We start from the raw sequence: 22,078 nt of genomic DNA on the forward strand, positions 1-22,078 counted from the left end.
TTCTTTGACAGTTGCATAGAAAAGGAATTTCAGCTGTTGTCGTTTGTATATATGCAGAACCTGGTGAGATTCCCTTTTCATCACAACAGTTAAAGCTGCAGGAGCCCTGCCCCCTTTTGCATCTGGTCAGTCTAGAATAGCTCCTGCAGCTTTAACTGTTGTGATGAAGAGGGAATTTCACCAGGTTCTGCATATATACAAACGACAACAGCTGAAATTCCTTTTCTATGCAACTGTCAAAGAAACAGGAGCCCTGTCCTCCTTTCCATATAGTCACCCTAAATACCTGGTGGATCTGTATTACGGCTTGTGCTTTTTAACTTGTTCATAAATGGTCTGGAATTAAGAGTGAGAAATGGGGTGAAAATGTTTGCTGTTGACACCAAATTATTTATGATGGTTAAAACAAAAAGGGATTGTGACACATTCCAAAAGGATCTCTCCAGACTGAGAGAATGGACATTAAAATGGCAAATGCAGTTTGATGTAAGCAACTGTAAAGTGATGAATATTGGGGCAAAAAAATCCAACTTTATATATGTTCCACTTCGCAAGTAACAACAGCCCATGGGGTTGTTGGGCCCACATGCAAGTGAACACTCCCATCCAGTCACCACTTCCTCTTTGCATCTGGTTTTTCAAACAACCCAGGAATGCCCCAGGAACTTGGCACTCTGTGTTGTGTTGTTGTGGAAAAAACAACCCAGAGTTTTAACCCCTGGATTGTTGCTGGGTTAAAATTCTGGGTTCTTTCCCTCTCAACAGCCCAGAGTGCCTGATTCACATGCCACAATGAACAGCCCAGGAACTAGGTGTTCTTGGGTTGTTCAGCAAAGTGGAAGTGGTGAGCAGGTGGGAAGCTTCTCACTTGCACACAGGCACAACAAACCATGGATTAATTATTCCATGGTTGGTTGTTACATGTGAACCATGTCACATGCTGATAGTCAGAGCTGGCAGTGACTGACCAGAAAGGGATCTTGGGAGTTGTGATGGATCGCTTGATGAAAAGGTCACCCAGTGTACAGCTGCTGTGCAAAAGGCAAGTCCATGTTAGCAATCATAGGAAATGAATAATAAATAAATAAAACTGCCAGTATTGTAAAGACTTTATGCAAACCTATGGTATGCCACACTTTAAAAGGGTTATTGTAGAGCTGGGGAAATGACTTTTAGCTTAGGAAAAAGGTGGTTATAGATTATTCATTGTGTCCAGAAAGTGAATTTCTCAAAATTCTAGAACCGTGTTTCAGCCATTTATTGTGGCCCAGAGGGTAAAGGCGCAATCCTATGCATGTTTAGATTAGGGGGGAGGATCCTGCAGCCCCAGCATGCCCCAGCCAGTATGGCTGGCTGGGGAATGCTGGAAGTTGTAGGCCTTTTTCTGTCTAAATATGCCTAGGTTTGCACCTGTGATATTTTGCTGTTATATGCTGATTACCTGTTATGTAAAGCCTTTTTAGACTTTGTATGATAAGGCTGGTTAGTGCATAATTCGGTGGAGAGGGGGAGTGAGTAAATGGAATGTTGATTGGCTGTTGGATTTGACTGTGTGAAACAGTTGGAGTTAGTCTGCTGAAGAGGATAGATGAGAGCATGGTCTTTGGTTTATTGTTTTGGGAATAAAAGGGAGCAGAAGAAAGTAGATTAGGATTTTAGGGGGTAGAGTAGGCAGAGATGTATGCCATCTTTATTGTATCAATTAAGCTCTGAATTAAACCTAACCATAAGCTTGATAAAATGGGTGAACTTACTTCTTGTTAATAAAAAGTTATTTCATTTCACCATGGATAGGATTCTTTGAGTAGGGGTAGGGTGACCATATGGAAAGGAGGACAGGGCTCCTGTATCTTTATCAGTTGTATAGAAAAGGGAATTTAAGCAGGTGTCATTTGTATGCATGCAGCACCTGGTGAAATTTCCTCTTCACCACAACAGTTAAAGCTGCAGGAGCCCTACCCTCTTTTGTATCTGGCCAGAGGGCAGGGCTCCTGCAGCTTTAACTGCTGTGATGAAGCGGGAAATTCACCTGGTGCTCCATGGTCACCCTAACTAGGCAGAAGGTACTGAGTTGTATGGTGGCAGCGGTGAAGTGAAAGGTGAATTCCAAGGTGCATAAGTGGTTGCAGGGGTGCTCAGCTTTGGGGGTCTAGAAGAGTTAGATGCTCAGGTGAGACCCTGCATCTGATGTGCTTAGTGAAAAAGGGACACTAGTTGTGTACGAAGCACCAAGCTGTTTGCTGTAGGACCAAAAAGGGGTCAGAGGCCACAGTATCAGTTGGAGTAGGGTGGAAAGGAGGACAGGGCTCCTGTATCTTTAACAGTTGTGCTGAAAAGGGAATTTCAGCAGATATCATTTGTGTCATGTCTAACCCTACTGCCCCTGTTTTGGGAGAAGATGTTTCAGGTAATCAATCAGGATCAGATTCAGAACTAGAAGACGCAGCGCCAGACACCAGGCAGCAGCCTGTACCAGTGGGGGAGAAAGCTCTCATGGGTGATTCCCCAGCTGGGAGTCTGCCCTCTTCAGAGCTTATCTCCTCAAGGCCAAATCCTACACACTCAGTGGGAAGTGAGCTTTCTTCCAGAGGTGAGCAGCCCGACAAGCCAGCTGATGCTAGGGTCTGCCAGAAGCTGAAATGCATGGGGCAGAAGAAAAGTGTTAGAAAGTCGTTCCATTACACCAGAACCTGCCCTCCGCACCAGGCTCTCTGAAGTTACGGGCGTTTGGAAAGTGGCTTCCTATTTTTCTTGAGCGAACAATTGGTTAGGCTCTCTTCAAGTAGAAGAGACGTTTGTTGCTTAATAAAAGCATTGTGGATTACTTAGCAAGCCTCATCATTTGCCTCCCATCGAAAGTAGAAGTTTTCTGAGAAACCCAACAATTTGTATGCCTTAAGCACCTGGTGAAATTCCTTCTTCATCACAGCAGTTAAAGCTGCAAGACTCCTGCCCCTCTTTTGCATCTGGTCCTGCAGCTTTAACTGTTGTGATGAAGAGGAAATATCACCAGGTGCTGCATGCATACAAATGACATCAGCTGAAATTCCCCTTTTTTATACAACTTTTAAAGATACAGGAGCCCTGTCCTCCTTTTCATATGATCACCCTACCCTAAATTGGAGAGTAAGTGGTGTTGCCCAGAGGTGGGAACAGGAAAAGGACATGGGGGGGGGGAATAATTCACAGATTGGGCAGCTGTAAACCAATTGTGTTCATCATTGGGAACCTTTTAAGGAAAAAGGAAAAAGGAGTCCCCAGATGAGCGGGATCATGACAGCATCCTAAAGGAATGATGTTTGGAGTAGGGTTGTCCTACTTGCTAACTTCTAAAGCTGGTGTTGCTTCTTGTAACATGTGTTGGCGTAGGTAACTCTTTTAGTTTTAGTGGTACTTTTGTTTTGTATGAATGTCATATTATTGATTTTCCTCTTTTACAATTGAGCAATAGATGAATGGGTTCCCCCCACCCCAGCGGTTATCTACTTAGATTAAATGTGGAGACTTGTGTAATTGAGATGATTGATTAGTTGATTGAATAGTCATTTTTTATTGTTTCAGTGTTGTAGAACAGTAAATTGATTGATTGAATTTATTAATATGTTTTGACTTACTTCACCTGCTTTTGAGGGCCAAGAGGGGGAAAGAAAGGTACAATAACAGCATCTTTCAATTCAGATCAATGGCAACTCAGTTCAAGTGTCTCTCCTTACCAGACTTCCTTCTTCTGGGGTCTTTCCACATTTACTCTGGGCCTCTTTAGATGGCAAAGAATGGTGACATCATGATTTGTAATTGAAAACTTCCCCTTTGGCCAATGCTCCATAAAGTTCAATAAAACAGTACTTTCTAGTGGCTGTATAATAGTACACTGCCAACTTTACACACAGTGCATTATCTCTGATTTTTTAAAAAGTGAGATTACCCAGGGAAGTCACAGGAGACGTCCTGGAAGTTGATGGCATCATATAAAGGACCCACAAATGTCCGTGACTGACAAATCATGAGGTAGTGAAAGCCTGTAACTTTGTTCTTAAAACAAAATTAGTTGATTGTTGGTAGGCTTTTCCTTTTAAGGAAATAATATGCTTTTGTTGTTGTTTTCCAGGAACTAAACTTTGTATGTTAGGTAATTAGTAGCCAGACAAGCATTTTTGGTTCAGCTTGATAGGAAATCTGAGACCGATGTTGCTTTGATTTCTTGAGTAGTAAAGAATGGACATTTGGGGATGAATCATGAGGTTCTGAGAACCAATTTGTACTAACAGTTGATTAACAGTCGATAATCAATCCTATATAACTACTCAGATGTAAGTATCATTAAGTTCAATGGGGCTTACTTCCCAGGTTAATTAGTATAGGATTGCAGATTGATTTGATTCCTCCCCACTCCACCACCAACATTATCGAGTTATGAATACTCTTGGCTATTGATTGAATTGATACTTAACTTTATTTTTTTTAAAAATCAACAAGACTTAAGATTATTATTATTATTATTATTTTAAAAAAACAAATCTTCAAAATCAAGTTTCAATCCCCCAAAACTGGACAGTTTGAAAATGCAAAACTTCAACAGTATGCATGTTTCTTTGGGAGTAAGTTCCATCCTCTTCAAGTGGGGTTTATTTAATGTGACCATATGAAGAGGATGACAGGGCTCCTGAATCTTTAACGGTTGTGTAGAAAAGGGAATTTCAGCAGGTGTCATTTGTATGCATGCAGCACCTGGTGAAATGCCCTCTTCATCACAACAGTTAAAACTACAGGAACCTTGACCTCTTTTGTATCTGGTCACTCTAGCTAAAGAGGGCAGGGCTCCTGCTTAGAATCTGCTTTCAGAACTTCAGGCTGAGTATCATAAGTGAAGAAGTCAAAACCAGCATACGCGGAGGCCTTGGAGCTAGGGTTCACACATCTACACACTTTGTGCCCTCACATGTTCAACTTCAGCCCGAGTAGGGCTAATGCCCTGTTATAATGTGGAATATACTCATTGCCTTTAGCATCCACTATTGTTTGTTGTTAACATTAAAGATTTTGCTTGGTGTTTTAAAACTAATCTACATTTTGTTGAAAGATATTAATCCTAAATATTGTTTCTTCTTCTTCATCATCATCATCATCATCATCATCATCATCATCATCATCCAAATTTCTCAGCTGGAAGTGATGGCTATTGGAAATTGAAATGCAGGCAGCATGATGGCATGGAAGTGTTCTTCCTGTGTAGGCTACTCTATTCCATCATGAGTTGCATAAAAGCACAGAATTGTAATTAGGTTGTCTCTAGGGCCAGGCAAGGTATTCAGTACCGGAGCATTTGTTGTTTGCAATGAAGATTTTCCTTGTGACAGATGAAATAATCATTGTGGCAGGCCGCTCAATTGATAGCTGGGTCAGGCAGGGCAGGCAGTGTAAAGTGAAAAACATTATTTCATGGTCTGTCATTTTGATTCAAGTATGTTAAGGTTTGTCATAATTCTTTGCACTATAAAAGAGAATTATTTGAGCCCAATAACTTCTGTCAGGTCTCCTATATGTCCAAAACTACACAGGAGAAGCAGCAGCCATCAAGGGAGTACAACTGCCTTGAAGCGGAAAGGGGAGTTAGCATTTTAAGAATGGCACTCTATGAAATGCGCTATTTGCAGTTGCTTAGCCTGTCAATGAGAGAGGATTACCAGGTTAGGCAAGGCGATCAGTGCTTATTTTCTGTTGCTGGTAATAAGAAGGGAAAAGCAATTCACAGCACAATCCTAGGAATACTGAGCCTTTGAATTGCCACAGGCTTCTTAGTTTGGAGAGGGTGGGGTGGATTTCCTCTCTATTTAGAATGGAATAGGAAACACAGTATTTCCAAATGGACTGGCATTATCAGGGCTGGCGGTGTCAAGTAGGATGCCTATGTGCCCTTTTTTACAGATCACAGTCCTCTATTTGAAGGGCTGTCCAGTTCAAGCCTGGCAGAACTATCAAGAACCATCAGAAGGGAAGGCCGGGCCTTGAGGGTGCCCATCAGCAGCACCTGGAAACCAGACTGAGCAAGGCACGCAGGTCACTTGTGGTATTTCTATTTGAATTATAACAATAAATTCTAAATTTGTTTCTATACAAACATATTAGCATATGCACATTTTATGCAAATCTGCGAACACTTTCACCCTGTTTTTCATGTTGCGTGTCTTCCTTGTCGGCAGTTCACAAGTGGCCACCCTAAGGGTCAGCATAGTTGGGAACCTGCTGAGGGCCCACACCCTGGCAAGGAGGCCTACTGACAAGAGCCTCTGAAAGCTGCTTGTTCACCTGCCTCTTATTCTGGGCTATATAATGGCAGTGATGTGAAGGAATGGATGCCACTGCCTGCTTGCTCATTGCTTCTTTGCCTGGCAAGCAAGCAAGCGGTAGCATTCATGAGGAAGAGCAACAGCTGGCAGCAACATTGGTGAGGGGCCCATTGAGAGGGTCTTGTCCATGGGCCCCTCTGAAACCTAGAACTGGCACTGGACTCCATGGATTCCATGCTATATTTCAGTTTAGTCAAGGCATGTTGAACCTGTGGAGGGGTGCACAGAACTGCAGTAGGTTGGATGTGCGTCAGGGCCAGGCTGTGGGCAGCGGTCTGAGGTGAGCTGTGAACTGGAAGCTAAGAGAATGAAGCCAGCGTTCAGGACCAAGAGGCTGGTCGGGACTGAAGGAAAAAGCAGGAGGCAAGATAGAGGAAGTCAGGATTGAGGGACAAACCAGGAAGCAGGACCATGCATGGAGTAGCCAGAAGGCAGGACTGAGGGAGAACCAAGGAATACAGGAACATGCCAGAGCTCAGGAAGACTTTGTCACTCAAGCAGGACTCAGCTAGAGACGTACGTTTTTAGTAGATATGCACAAGATTGCGTGCTAAAGGTGATAAAGCATTCTGCCTATGAAAAATATATAGATAAACCCTAACAATATCACTGTGATATTACCAGCACTAACCGTCTTAAATAGAAAGAGCTATAAATCTAAATAAATAATATATTAATTAAGTTTGGGTGCCTGAGCTTCAAAATTTACACTTTCCTAGTCTAGAATATTGCCCACACAACTGTATATTTTTCAATATGTCACAAAAGTCTATTGTTTAAATAAGGTAGTCCAGTATAACAGTAGCAGTAAACAGTAGTAGTAAACAGTATAACAGTAGTAGTAAACAGGAAATAGTAACCAGGAGTAGCAATAATAATCAGGAAAAATGAATATTTGCAAAAAAAACCCACAACTGCTCTTCTCCCAAGTGGATATGGGCCATGGCTTACTCAATGTTTAGCATGGGAGTGGGTATGACATAGATGTACAAATAACTGGGGCCATCGACAGAAAAATAACTATGCTGTATTAATTAAAAGGTTGTGCCATTTTCATTTTGCCAAACTTCATCCAGTGTGTGGATGTCCCCAGTTCTATCTGATTTCTCCCTTGTTCAGCTTCTGGAATGATGGGTTTGACTTTTCCAGAAAATGTTGGGCCTACATAGAAGTTTCGTTGGCCTGTTCTGCACAGTGAGGAAACTTTACCCTATGAGAGGAATTGGATCGATTCCAATGCAAGGGAGTGCCAAAACAGAGAATGCCGTTTGCACAAGAGCTTTTTGCTCTCCGGGAGATGTTTGCATGGCACAGGACAGCCAGCAGAGGTTGGGTTTCATCCAAACTGAACAGGGGAAGAAGGCAGTGCAGAGGGGAGGCATCTAGGTGTAGGAAAAGTCACTCTCGTAAGCTGCAGGGAGAGCTACTTCCTGCAGAGAGGAAGAAAACGTTGTGCCAAGTCTTCCACTTCAACAGTTGTCCATTTTCTGGATAAAATGCTGCTTGTGGCCCTTGATTTAAAGTGATGGAACTCTATTCTTGTGAACCCCCCATGCTTGTAATAGGAAATCTTGTTTGCCAGACGGGGGTTTCCCTCTCCCCTACTACATGCACAGCTGCAGTTTTGTTTTGCCAACAAAGCTCTAGGAAAATGTTCCCTGCTGCCATCTTGTGGAGTAAGAGAGAGGGCCTGTAGGGGTTGGAAATCACACTGTACCACTGTAAATGTTAGGGTACAGGGAATTTTGAAAAAAGAAAAAGTAGGATTCTAGGTAAAAGTTTTAAATTTTGTCTCTGCTTTCAAATTAAATAAGACGTGGTGTAGATGCATCTCTGTTCAAGCAGTGCCTGTACAAAGTGAAGTTCTCCTCTGAAAATGGCTCCTGGGACTATGCTATCTACATTTTCATTGGTGAAAACCCTTGATTTACAAAGTAGGCAACTGATACAGTGCAATACTGTAATATCTTCACAGAAGTAAGTCCCATTGAGTTCAGTGGGACTTACTCCAAGGTAAGTGTGCCTAGGATTGTAGCCTGAATGTCAATCTGTTTTGTATTGTTTTTCTTTTTGTACACAATAATTTTAAACCCATGCTAACATATTCTAAGCAAGTAAGTAATAAGTGTTATCTACAATTATGTCCCTATACCCAAACTGTCATATATATATATATATATATATATATATATATATATATATTCCAAACAAATATGAACTCTGAGCTATTCAGTCATAATAAGCATAGTGTTGTGAAATCCAACTGACTATATTTAAAAATCATGTAACAAACAAACAATTACATTTGATTTCGCATCAATAAAAGGGTTCCATGTTTTCTCAAATCTTTGGGGGTTTTACCTTCCATTTTTCCTTGAAAGAAATTGGGTTATATTTATATCTCTGTTCGACCTGCTCATCCTATTATTGAACTGGTACGATATCAAATCTCAGATTTTTATATTGTCCTGTATTAATAGGTTTGCTACTAAACCAAGAGGAGAAAGTTTAAAAACATTGCTTAGCTTTCTTTAGATAAAAATATTAAACAAATGCACTGAAGATAGGGCATTAGGTAAGACATCTAAATAAAATATCAGTGTCCACAGGCAGTAAGTACTAGATGTTCTTGGTATACTGGTATATTGAATTGCTGAAAACCGCACAGAGAGCTTCAGCTATTGGGCAGAATAGAAAAGAGTAACAACAACAACAACAACAACAACAACAACAACAGATGTCCAGTAGGGTGGCCACTTAGACATCACCCAAAAGAAGAACAAAAGAAGGCATGGATTTGCATAGAATTTGCATATGCTAACAATACATCTCATCACAGTGGGGATTGGGAAGATTGTGACAGGTAACATTGTACCTGCTCTGTCTACTGTCCAGATGTTCACTGTTGAGGGGCAACCTCAAGGCTCCTGCTCTTCCTCAGGGCTGGGCTCAAAGGAACTTACTGCAGAGTAGGCATATCTCAGGGTGCACTATTAATGGTTCCTGTCTTCGCTCACGGAAGGAGCTATTCTTTTTCTTTTTCAAGGAAAGAAATTGTCCTGTAGCAACACGGATAACACTTAGAAGAATGCACGTTGGTTGCACAACTCTTCCCCAAGCCTAATAACTGGCAGCGCTTCTTGCTGTTCTTTGCCCCTGTACAAATGATAGCTGGCATCTTTCAATCCAATGAGAGCTTGGCCTCCTTAGGGAGAACAAAACAAAACAGGATCCTATACTTTAGTAAGAGGAATGTCTTCTTTTGCTATTTATTCAGCTGTGGGCAATACTTGATTGCTCAGCACTGCTGCTTCCATTTTCTTTCCTGGCCTGTTTACTCCTGCTTGTGTCTTTTCTTTTCCTTTTTTCTTTTGCTGATTCTTTTTGCTTCACCACCACCACCCTTCTCGTTTGTATGCCCCACATAGCTCTCATCTCCTTAGCCTTTTTCTCCTGCTCCTTGGAGACAGCAGCTGTCCATCATCTGTCCTGAAGCGGCAGGAAATGTGGGCAGAACATGAGATAGCTCTCTCTTCACTCCACCTATGTAACTCTGAAGGAATTCAGTAAAAGGCCCGCAGACTTCCTCTCTCATGACACACATTACAGGGAAACACGGGAGTGTTTCCCTGTGTTATAGGCGATCAGTGAAAAGAGCATTCCACCATGTTAAGGCCAAAATTGGGGGTGGGTCATTCTGACGTTCATAAAATGGAAAATGTTTCACCAATCTTTCTGAAACGGAGACCTGCCAGAAAGAAATGCTGGTTTTACATACCCTGCGCGTTTCAAGAAGATTGGTGAAATATTGAGGGCAGGATGGCAGTTCAAAGGACCAAAGTGGGAAAACCTCTCTGGCTCAAAATGGCTCTTTTGTACTTCCGGGTGGCGATGATTTTTTGTGCACTAAAAGCTCCGAATTGGGACCCTTACCCTTCAAACCAGTGGTGGGATCTTCTCCCCCTGTCCTTCTAGTTGGTGGAATGGCTTTTCTTTTTTTCAAAATTCGCTTCCATTGATTTTTAATGAATATTTCTTTGCCCCATTAAAGTGAATGCAGACTCATAACTCCTAAATGGAACATGCTCAGTAGCGTCGCTATCCCCCCTCCCTCCTGTCTCAAATAGACTGGAATGTTGGAAATAAGATAGCTGCCTGGCTGAAATAAGATGTCTGCCTGGCTCATTTAGGAGCCATTTCCTTCTGCAGATAAGCCAAGGCCCTGTCTGGGCCCTCTCCTTCCCCACAGTGCTGTGGAGGCTAGGGAGGGAGAGAGAAACTATCTGCCTTGCTTGGAGGGAGGCCCTTCCCTGGCCTCCAAGGAAAAAGAAAACCTGGCTGGCTCAGGTAGGGGTTTGATGATAGAGGGACTGACTTTGTTGTGTGTCTGTGATTGTGAAGAGGGGTGTGTGTGTGTGTGTTTGAAGTGCTGGTGCATCCTCCTTAATATATGGCAAACTTTCCTTTGGGGTGGCAGTCCCTCACCCAAGCCTCTTAATGTTTAAACTTTATGGAAAGAAATATTTTGAGATTAGGAATGAGAGGTTAACCCTGGCCTATCTGCCATGAGTTTCAACTTCTTCAGGTAGTGTGTGTTTGTTCAGGTAGTGTGTGTGTTTTTAAAGGTGCTGAACTACATTTTAAGCTTTCTTTTATAGATTTGTGTGTGTGTGTATTTTTAATTTGAACACAGATATAGGTCTCTTAAAAAAATCTCCGGTGTGAAGGAAGGTTTTGGTGTGAAGGAAGGTGAATAGTTTTGGTTGTACATAGAAAATATTTTCCTTTCTCTGTGTACCTGCTTCTTATAAGCTAAATCTGCTGCTTTATGTTTGTATGAAAGGAAAACGTTTTCTAAAATGTACATCCATGAGTCTTATACCCAAAACATTACTTCACACCAGAGAAATGGTTAAGGGACCTAGTTTTTGCTACAACCTGGCACCCTCCAGTTGCTGTAGACTTAAATTCACAGAATCATAGAATTCAATGCCCCTCAGTAGTTGCAGTAGTCCAGGGCATGTAGTCCTCTTCATCCTCCTCTTCATTTTATCCTCACAACGACCCTGTGAGGTAGTGTAGGCTGAGGGAAAGCCAAGGGGGAGCATGAGGAATTACATTTATATACCGCCCCATAGCCTGGGTGTATTTATTTATTTATTTATTTAATTACATTTATATACCGCCCCACAGCCGAAGCTCTCTGGGCGGTTTACAACATTTAAAAATAGTAAACATTAAAAGTATACAATTTAAAAACACACACACATTATTACATTGATATACTGCCCCATAGCCAAAGCTCTGCAATAAATACCTAAATGTGTTGTTAACAATGATCTCCAGTTATTGACATAGCAAGAAAATACGAGCAAGGAAGTAACATTTGGTGATGCCTTTCATCTGGAAGTTATGTGATATGTGGGTTATCAAGCAGTTATATGAAAAATGCTAGATACCCTGATCCTTGGTTTAAGTGGATTCTTTAATGGCAATATAGTAAAAATTATAAATTTTAGTGTAATTTTTTAAATAATTACACTATAGTGTCAATTTAATTTTTTTAAATAGTGTAAATTGGGAAATTATTTAACAAATATTTTTTTCTCCCCTGTGTGGGTTCTTTGATGTCTACTCAAGGTCCCACTACAGCTGAAGCTTTCCCCACATCCCATACAGTTATATGGCTTCTTTCCTGTGTGGTCATCCATTACACAAAGCCATGAAATTCAATAAACAAAAAACCTACGGTTTACAAAACAACATTAAAGGCTCTACAGTTTTCAACCAAACTCCAAAAAGCAGGGAAATTGAGAGTTTATTTATTTTATTTTATTTTATTACATTTATATACTGCCCCACAGCCAAAGCTCTCTGGGCGGTTTAAGGCTCACAGGCCTATAACGCCACATCCTCCCTAAGGAGGCAGAAAGTGCCAGTGAAATTCTCATTCTCCCAAAGCAGATATAAACCATGAGGACAGAATGGAGAATAGGATATGCAGAGGTGACTGTGGGGTTGTGGAAAACTGATGATGAACAACTTAGGGCCACCTACTTCTCTTTTGTTTGTTTGTTTGTTTATTACATTTCTGGGTTTAGAGCAGCCCTTCCCCAACCTGGTGCCCTCCAAAGGTGTTAGACTACAACTCCCATCACTGCAAGTCAGTGTGTCCCATGGACAGATGTTGATTTGAAGTGAAGTTGATTTGAAGATCCAAACAGCCCTTAAGCACGACTCCACCATTCCAGCGACAGAGGGTTCAAAAGCGCTTTATTGATTAGTAATCAAGGCCTGGTCTCTTCAAAGGGAGCAATCAGACAAAAGACATAGGGAATATGGTACAGTATTAAAGCTTTCAAGGGGCAGGGCCCAGTAGCAGCATTAACCAATCAGAATGTAACACCAGAGCCCGCACCTTATCTTCTGCAAAACATTCCTTTGCAACACAGGAATGCTGCAACTTGTACTCTCAAACATGTGGAGAGGTGACTGTGGGGTTCTGGAAAACTGATCGGGGAATGCTGTTCTAGAGCAAGGGCAGGCAAAATGTAGCTCTCTAGATGTTTTGGCATTCAACTCATAAAAGTCTCTGTCAGCATGGACAGTGATCAAGAATGCTGCGAATGCTGTGACCGCAGAGGATTTTTCTTACATGTTCAGCAGTGTGAGATCAAAGGCAGAGCTACCACCTAATAGATTCATGTGTAAGGAAGGATTATTTTAAAAACTATTGATGAAAATGATTTTTGTCCTCACCATAACATGGGAGTTGCAGCGCAGCACATCTGGAGAGCACCAGGCTGGAGAAGGATGGTTCATACTTGGATCCTATACATGTCTTCTCAGAAGCCAGTGCCACTGAGTTTACTAGGGCTTCCCCCCAAGTGGTATAGGGTTGCAAACTAATCTCATCTGTAAGGAGTTCCAGGGGGATTCCACATGTCGTACTGAGGGCGCTTCCATGCGCCCCCAGTGCGCCCCAAAGCGATCGTGTAGCTTGCCTGGGAAGAGACGAGGAAGAGGCGTCCTTGCTGCCGCCACCACCCACCTACCTCCTCGCCGGCCAGGTCGGAGAGCTCGGTGGAAGAAGGCGGGGTGGCACGGCGGCATGGAAGCGCCCTCAGTACGACGTGTAGAATCCCCCCCAGACACCCAAACTAATCCTTTTCTGTTCCTCTGTCACTCTGATGAGATGATGTATTGTGGCGGGATTGTGGGGAGTGAACAGTATATTTTGTATGAACACATTTTAAGAAAAAACGTTGGTTCTTTGAAGGGCAGGGTATTTACCAAAAGCTGAAAGTGCCAGCCCTTGCTCTGGTTCTACATCTCCAACAAATAGTGCCCCTTCTGTTATCAATCGTGCTGCTCTATGCAAGATGTGTGTGAGAAAAAAATATTGCGCAGCCCCTGTATTTGGTAAGGATATAGAACAGTGTTCCCTATCCTGCTGTCCCAGCTTTCATGACCATGGGACATACTGACTTGCAATTATGGGAGTTGTAGTCCAACACCTTTGGAGGGCACCAGGTTGGGGAAGGGCTGCTCTAAACAAAAAAAAAGAAGTAGGTGGCCCTAAGATGATCGTCATCAGTTTTCCACAACCCCACAGTCACCTCTGCATATCCTATTCTCCATCCTGTCCTCAGGTTTTATATCTGCTTTGGGAGAATGAGAATTTCACTGGCACTTTCTGCCTCTTTAGGGAGGATGTGGCGTTATAGGCCTGTGAGCCTTAACTTCCAATTTCCCTGCTTTTTGGAGTTTGGTTGAAAACTATTATTATTATTATTATTATTATTATTATTATTATTATTATTTATTTATTTATTTATTTATATAGCACCATCAATGTACATGGTGCTGTACAGAGTAAAACAGTAAATAGCAAGACCCTGCCGCATAGGCTTACATTCTAATAAAATCATAATAAAACAATAAGGAGGGGAAGAGAATGCACCAAACAGGCACAGGGTAGGGTAAAACTGTAGAGTAAAACTGTAGAGCCTTTAACATTGTTTTGTAAACTGTAGGTTTTTTTGTTTATTGATAACTATAGATGGGTGAGAGAGGAAAGAAACTTGAGAGTCCTGGTCTGCTGCCTCTGGGCACTTGGCCACTGGAGTGTCTCTGGGAGTATGACACAGTTCTGCTTTGTTGTGCTTGTGTCCTGGAGGCCCTTCACCCTCCAGGATTGCATTGACAAGAGGCCCCCACAGAATGGGGATGGAATCAGCTGAGGCAACAGGTGATGCTTTGCCCTTTGGGAAAGTTGCTGGCACCAATGGCTAGGAGGTGGGGCTAAGGGATTATGGATCATGTTGTTCCTTTTACTGATGCTTATTATGCAATAGGAGTGTTCTTACAGATTTGGAAGAGGCCAGTTGTCAGCTTGTCCCCACATGCCTGGCCCAAAGTCATGGCCACCACTAGCAGTAGCTAGTCTCTCACCACCTTAGTTTATTATGCAATTTACCAGGTTACTTCAAAGATGCCAATCTTCAGAACGAAAGAGGGAGTGATCATTCACTATTTATTTATTTGATAGATTTTCCATTTTCCATTTTTTTCCACACACACAAAACACCTTTAAGCTAGGGGTGTGCACGGACCCCCCGCTCCGCCCCACGGGCCTCTCCACTCCACGCCGCCCATACTCCGCTCCTCTTCGCCGCAGAGCTCCGGCTCCGAATCGGAGCTCCGCAGTGGAGGGGAGTGGTGCCAGGTAAGGCCGGGAGAGGAGGGCGGGGGGGGGTGTTACCGGGCCCTGCCGCCGTCGCTGCCCGTGCGGCCTAGACTTCCTGGTTGAACCATGGGCTCAATTGAAGAAGCCGACGGACCGCGGACGGAGGCAGGTAAGGGAGAGGAGGGGGGGTTTACCGGGCCCTGCCGCTGTCGCCGCATGGGCGACAGCGACAGCGGCAGGGCCCGGTAAACCCCACTTACCTTTCCGGCGGAGCTCCGGATCGAGGCGAAGGATCCGCCTTCACCTCGATCCTCTTCACCACGCTCCGCCGGCCCCCCAATCCTCTTCACCTCCGCCTTAAGGGGAGGCGAAGCACCCCGCTCCGCTTCTAATTCGCCGGTCCGATTAGAAGCGGAGCACATCCCTACTTTAAGCAGTTCTCACAGTGTTTGCAATGCAGTGCAAATTGCAGTAAATGCGGATAACCACTTACTAAGTGTTGACTTAACAGGGTCAGGACCGGCCCTACCATTAGCCAGAATGAGGCTTCTTCCTCAGGCAGCTGACTTTGGGTATCATTAAAGGGCAGCAAGTTGTTAGTTATTTAATTGATTCGTGTTGTATTTTTACTGCCAGGGAGAAGGGCTTGTGGGATTTTCTGCCTCAGGCATCACAATAACTTGGTCAGCCTTGGATACCTTGACTTGGGGATGGGAGAACTACTTGCTGTTCCATCTCAGGCAACAAAATGTCTTGGTCCAGCCCTGCACAGTGAACACGTAACCAGTCAGGAAATTGGTCACCTGCTTTGCTCTGTCATGCGATGAGGAGAATCTTTTCATTTTGCAGTTTCCCTGGATTTGATTTCTAATCAGGCACAGAGGTGAGGCAAGATTTTCTTCACCACTTTGCAAAACAATACAGTAGACTGACTGACTAAAACTAGTTATATGCACACCATGGGTGTTAACATTTGACAAATGGTTGTCTCGGTTTAGTCTTCATTTCACCTGTGACTGACGAATGCTAGTTTTTTTCTTTCCTCAAGTAGCCAATTGGCAATAGAAGGCCTGCCAGGTTCAGCAAGTTATAAGCTTTGTTTCTTTGTGACTTTTGGTGTATGTGTGCAGTAGTGCTATTAGGTAATTTTTTGACCATTCACTTAATAGTCTTATGATGGGAGTCTTTAGATAGCCATGTGTATTACTTCATCTGTGAAGCAAATGAGTAGCATTTTTCTCCCCCCCTCCCGTGACTATAGTTCTATGCTTAAAACTGCTTCTAGATTCCTAATATGCTCGAACAATAACAACTGTTTGCCAACCGTGATAAAGAAATAATACTCCAAGCAAGTGCAGTCTTCCATTTTAAAATCATAGCATCACCATGACTAAGGAATAAAATGGAGTTTGATCCTGCTATCTTGCTACCCTCGTTATTTGCCACTCACTGGGTGGCAATTGTAGGCGTGCGCAGCACATTTCATTAGGGTGTGCATCCAGGGATATTTTTTTGAGGCAAACATTTATTTAATGCTCAATCATAAAAGACATTATTTTTATTCATTTATGTCTTAAACACTATTGATGCTGCCCTACTCCATGTTCGCCTTGTCTGACCATGGAAGGGCCATTGTGAGGTGTGTGTGTGTGTGTGTGTGTGTGTGTGTGTGTGTGTGAGGAGACACTCCTCAAGCCCCAGCATTGGTGAGTCTTTGTGTGACACTGGCTGGAGGAGGCATTTATGAGGCGACATTAGCCTTTGAGGTCCCTCCTCCTGGCTTTTTTGAAGTGCAGAGAGACTCCCAGTAGAGCTATTCCTTTTTGTTCCTGCTGCCGGGAGGTGGTGGAAGCAGCAGATAAACCGGAGAGTCGTTCCCATCACATGGGCAACATTTCAGCATGGCGTGTACCCAGTATCATTTACATACACCTCTGTTGGCATGAGGTTTGTTGGCGCAGCCGTTCCAGCAGAGATCTAATGGCCAAGAGACTCCCAGTAGAGCGGTTTCTTTTCTCTCCTGCTGCTGGGAGCATCAGTTCTTCAGCACGATGTTGGAGCAGCCAGAGGGCAGCTGGAGCTCTGGATCCTCTGCCTCTGGATCCCTACTCAATGCCCCCTCAATTCAGCGCTTATTGCTCAAGACATTAGGGGGTGCCTGGGCCCACCTGACACACACACCTATGGTGGTAATTTGGGGGCGCCATGGGCTGCAGGGCACTAGCTGCTGCACCACTAATAGGTGGCCTATTTTGGAGGGATCCTCTATTTGAAGGGCTGCCTAGTCCAACTCTGACAGAAAGATAAAGAAATATCAGAAGAGAGAGCTGGGCCTTGATAATAATAATAATTTCTAAACATATAAATTAGCAAAGCCAATCTTATGCAAATCAGCATCATCTTTAGTACTCTTCCTAGTGTTGTATGTCCTCTTTTTTTGATAGCTCATAAATGGCTACCCATGTGTGTGTGTATGTGTGTAGGAGGGAACCAAACCAAAAATAGAACATTTATTTTTCAAGAAGTAAACCTTATCTACAGGAGGCATTTCTTGTGCGCTCACCATTCCCTATTCAGAGTTATTTAAGGGTTCCTTAGATGAAGTCATGACCCCCCCCCCCATGTTTTACTTGTTTTTAAAATTACTTTCAGCACACAAAAAAGAGCAGGGAAAATGCAGTATTTTTCTGAAAGTGAAAGAAAATGCTTTCCCCACTTGTGTAGTTACGATATTCCACTATACAACAGTGTCACCTAGATATTATGTAGTGGAAAAGCAGAAAAGGAAATACTCATTTAGTTCCCAGATCTCAATTCTGTGATGAAACCGAAAGTGGATACAGCAGATTAACAACCTTCTATAGGAAAACCTATAATAACAGGTAGCTTTTATGCTGTGAAGAAATTATTTATTTAAGGAAGCTGTATACTAACCTGAACCAGGAGAGGGGTGAGGCGTTTTGCCTTCAGCCATTTCTGGAATCTTTCTGTCTTCCATAAGGCATGTTCAATGCTGCAGCTTTTAGCATTGGTGAGGGAAGTACAAATCTTCTTGTCTGATTGGTCATGCTGGTATTTTGTGGTTAATCTGGAGATCTCAACTGGCCGCCAATTTTTGGTGTCATCTGAGTAGTTCCCAGTGTAGCAGGAAAGGTAGTTGGGTGGGAGTTTTAAATGGGAAGAAAGCCAGCTGTCAAACCTGTCATCAAATGAAGACATACAACATTGTTAATCCACCTTAATCCAGCTAAGCATAGGCACGCTGTGGTTCCTGCCAAATTCTCAGAGCTTCAGGTAGGATTCCAAAACAGATGTGTAAGATAGCTAAATATTATCCACTCACCCACGGAGTAGAGCCTACTTGTCAATCACTTATTCTTTTTCCATTTCCACACAGTGTTGCTCAAGAAGGGAAACGTATAGGCAGAAGCTAGAGAAGGGATGCTTACGAAACACATGGAACAAATCATGTAAAACATCCGTAATGGTGAACAACATCTGATGAAGGCAAACAAGCAGTCACTCTAATCTAATAAGGGAATCTCATACTTATGCAGAAAGACTGGGCACAAGCAGAGCCAAACCAAAGCATTTTGCTATCTGAGGCAAAGGTCAAGATGGCAACCTGGTCTCATCGCCACTGCCCTGCCCAGTCCACCAATTCCATTCACCACAGCATCCCCCACTGCACCTGAAGGCAGCAGGGCAGTTTAGAAGGCATGGGGCAGGCACATAGTACACTCATCACCTCACAGCAACGCCCTCACCCTTTCAGGTTTTGCCACATGCTTCATGCTGCATAGTGGTAGGGTCAGTAATGTGCACAAGAAATAAATGGACCCCTAGAGAAGAAGTTCCATAATGATACTGGAAAGGGGTGTCCACTTGGTTCCACTTCTGACTGCAAAATATCTAAATAATTGGAAATGGTCCTATACTCAACCAGTGTGTAAGTTTGTGCCTATTGACTGTTTGCTGTGACGGGATGGAATTCACCATGGCATACCTTTGGGTTTTTACAAATATTGTATTTGTTTTGTCTATTTTTGAAGCTTTCTCTGCTCCTTCTCACCCCCCTTCCCCAACTGCAGTAGTATATGGAGTGTTTTATTGTTGATTGTCATCTTGGGAGGGCTTCTGCCCTGAAAGGCAGCCATGAAGTATTTTACATAAACAAAATAAAAAATAAAAAAAACTCTTCAATTGCAGAGGGTGCAACAGGGTTGTATGAGCCAATGGGGGCTTTCTTCCTACAGCGAACAGTAAGAGCTGTTCTGACTGGATTGCAGCACCACAGGCAGAAGGTTAAAGCTCTCTTCCCATGTCATGTCCCAATCTGGCTCAACACTCATCCATCCCTGATTTAACAAAAATCAGCTGCACAAAGCTAAACTCCTTAGCTGACCCATGCTGTCTCCCATTAAGAAACTCCTTTCCGTTTATTGTGTATTTCCCCAAAGGCATCCGTCACCGATTGCCGATTGCTAACAACAACCCCCTTCATTTATAATGTTTAATACAATCCTAGGGGGAAGCATTATGTGTTGTTTTTCCATAATTGTGCAGTTTCAGGGTGCCGTAATTGCATACTGTTGTATTTGCACAGAAGTTTTTTTTTTTTTTTAATGGTTTCTGCCCACCAGGAACCAGTTTGTGAGCAGCTGGTATAACGAAAGATGCTGCACCCTGTGCAGCTCAAATGCCAGAAATGGGTGATAAAACTCCAAATCCCTTAAATGTTAGACCGAAAAACCAGAATGAGGGGAGTGGGAGTGCGCCCAAGTCCATCACAATGTCCCTCACAACCACAACAACCAATGAACTGCAGAGGGAAGGAGAAGGGAGGTGGTGGAGTGGGTGCAATAGCGGGAGAGAAAACAAGTGAGAGGAGACTTTGCTGGAATAGTAGTAATACGAGGAAGCACAAGCCAACACAGGTGAAAAGATGCACGAGCTGAAATAGTGCAACAACGCGCACACATGAAAGTGACCAGCGCTTGACATGCTAATGAAACGAAGGCGGATAACACGGGAGCAAACCAGGACAAAAATGTAGATGTGATGGAGTTCATTGTTGCCCCTTTTAATTATTTATTTTTGAGCATTATTTTTATATCATTCTCCCCCCCAGTACAATGAACATGGGCTAAACGTAACCAGAAAAATAGTTAAAGAAAACAATCAATCACAACCCAATGCAGTTAGAATGCAGAGAATTATAAAACTTTCAAGCTGAAATTATTTCCTCTTATTTCCTCTTTTGCAAGTGATCAAAATTTTATCATGATCTGGAGGGCCTTGACCTGGGGAGTATGATCAACATACCACAAAAATGGGTACAACGTTGCATTAAATGTTTCAGGTTTCATATGTTGGAAAAGCTTGTCCGTTAATAAGTGATCCCAAAGCTTCTGAAACCCAGCCCCTTTTTATTTATTTCAAATATTTATATCCTGGGATCAGAGCGGTTTACAACATGTTTACTGCTGTCTTGCAATTCTAATGTTGATTGATAAGGGTTCCTGCTAAATGGCTTGCATTTATTTGTTCTCAACAGTTCTTATTAGCACAGTGCTGACAGTAAGTAACTGCTAAATTAGCATTAATTAGGTAGTCAGGGTATTTTTGAGGAGGGGTTGTTAGCTTTTTTTACTGACCCCACTCCAGTGCCTTTTGACAGCAGTTTGACAGGGAGAAATGTAAAAAGTGACACTTTACTTGGAGTTATGATGATGGGGACATTTTTGCCTGCAAAATGTATGTGTATGAGGCAGCTGTTCAGGCATAGGAGTAAGGCCCATAAAAAGCTGAAAAGCCTAGTAGTAGTCTTTAATGTCACAAATTCAAAACTCTCTATAGATAATCTAAAGACCCGGGAAATCTGAGAGTATTTTTTTAACCTTTGAATCTCTCCCCTTCTATTTAATTTAACATCTAATTGAGAGAGAGGCATTTGTAATGTAAATGAACATTATGGTCAATATAGGTTTTACGTTTGCACTTATACACCTGATGAAACAAGAGATTCTTTAGGCTTCACAGGTGAAAATGCCTTAAGAGAGCCTTTCAACAGGATTTGGGGGTTCTCTAAATGAGCGATTTATAGCACACTCATGACTGGGCACTCACAAAAGTTTGTGGGTTGATTTCATAATGTTGCCAACAGCCAGGATGTCTCCCACAGTTTCGCTCCAGTAATCCTGTGTTTTTATAACACAGAGATAATCCAGCATCTATTTATGATGGGATTATTCTGCCACTAGATGGTGATGTTTCATTGCAGCCTATCCTTTTCAATGGTATTCCCTTTTCAATTCAAAATCACATGTTCATTGTTGGTTACTCCTTGAAGGAACCTGTTTTGAACATGAAAAGATCTGAGACCTGGGGGCTGTCTTCACAGTGCCAGGTTGGTGCCGCCTCCCTCCGAAACCCCATAGTTTCCCTCTCCTGGGGTGGTGTTGGGTAATCCTGATGCCAAGAAGGGAGCGCAAGGTTTCCGGCAGCCATCCAGGTACCACAGCTGCCCGCCCTCTTCCTGATGGAAGGCAACCAGTCCTTCCACCAGAACTGCCCCTGGATTGGCCCCAGAGCAAGTAACATCAGACAGTGGAAGAGCTGTATTGATGTTGCTCCAACTGAAAAAGTAGAAGTCCCCGACTTTTTCAATCTGCAGTTTCTCAGGAACGCCTCACGATGGCTGTGAAGATGCACTTGTGTTGTATAACTGAAGCAGCACAGATCTGCAGCCACTGTGGGCTTTCCCTAGGTATAGATGGCCTGGTGGTAAGGATGCACTTTTGTGGGTTTTTTTTTTCTAATGTAGAGGACCTCTTTAAATTGCACTTAAATGAGAGCCAGTGTGGTCCCCTAAAGGATGTGGACTTGAAAATGCTATATTCAAAGTCCCTACTCAGCCATGAACTCTGTGAACCCTTCTTGCTCTCAATTCCACATCTATAAAATAGGGACTCCCAAGATAGGTGTAACAGCATCCCTGTGAGAATAAACCCAATAAAGGTTGTAAAACAATTTGCATGTA

At 42.9% G+C, this 22,078-nt stretch overlaps 1 protein-coding gene across 2 annotated transcripts in view; it reads right to left on the minus strand.

The window, feature by feature from the left end:
* DIPK2B (divergent protein kinase domain 2B) overlaps window positions 1-22,078 on the minus strand; it is a 43,037-nt gene that overhangs the window by 15,917 nt on the left and 5,042 nt on the right. For both annotated transcript variants that reach the window (XM_063126559.1, XM_063126558.1), the window contains exon 2: window positions 17,971-18,235. Coding sequence is in view for 1 of the 2 variants with exons in the window: in XM_063126558.1 (XP_062982628.1) it covers window positions 17,971-18,235 (265 nt within the window). In the remaining variant the exon portion in view is untranslated. The remainder of the gene's footprint in view (window positions 1-17,970; window positions 18,236-22,078) is intronic.

Source organism: Elgaria multicarinata, chromosome 5 (assembly GCF_023053635.1).
Source record: "Elgaria multicarinata webbii isolate HBS135686 ecotype San Diego chromosome 5, rElgMul1.1.pri, whole genome shotgun sequence".
Taxonomy (NCBI): Eukaryota; Metazoa; Chordata; class Lepidosauria; order Squamata; family Anguidae; genus Elgaria; species Elgaria multicarinata.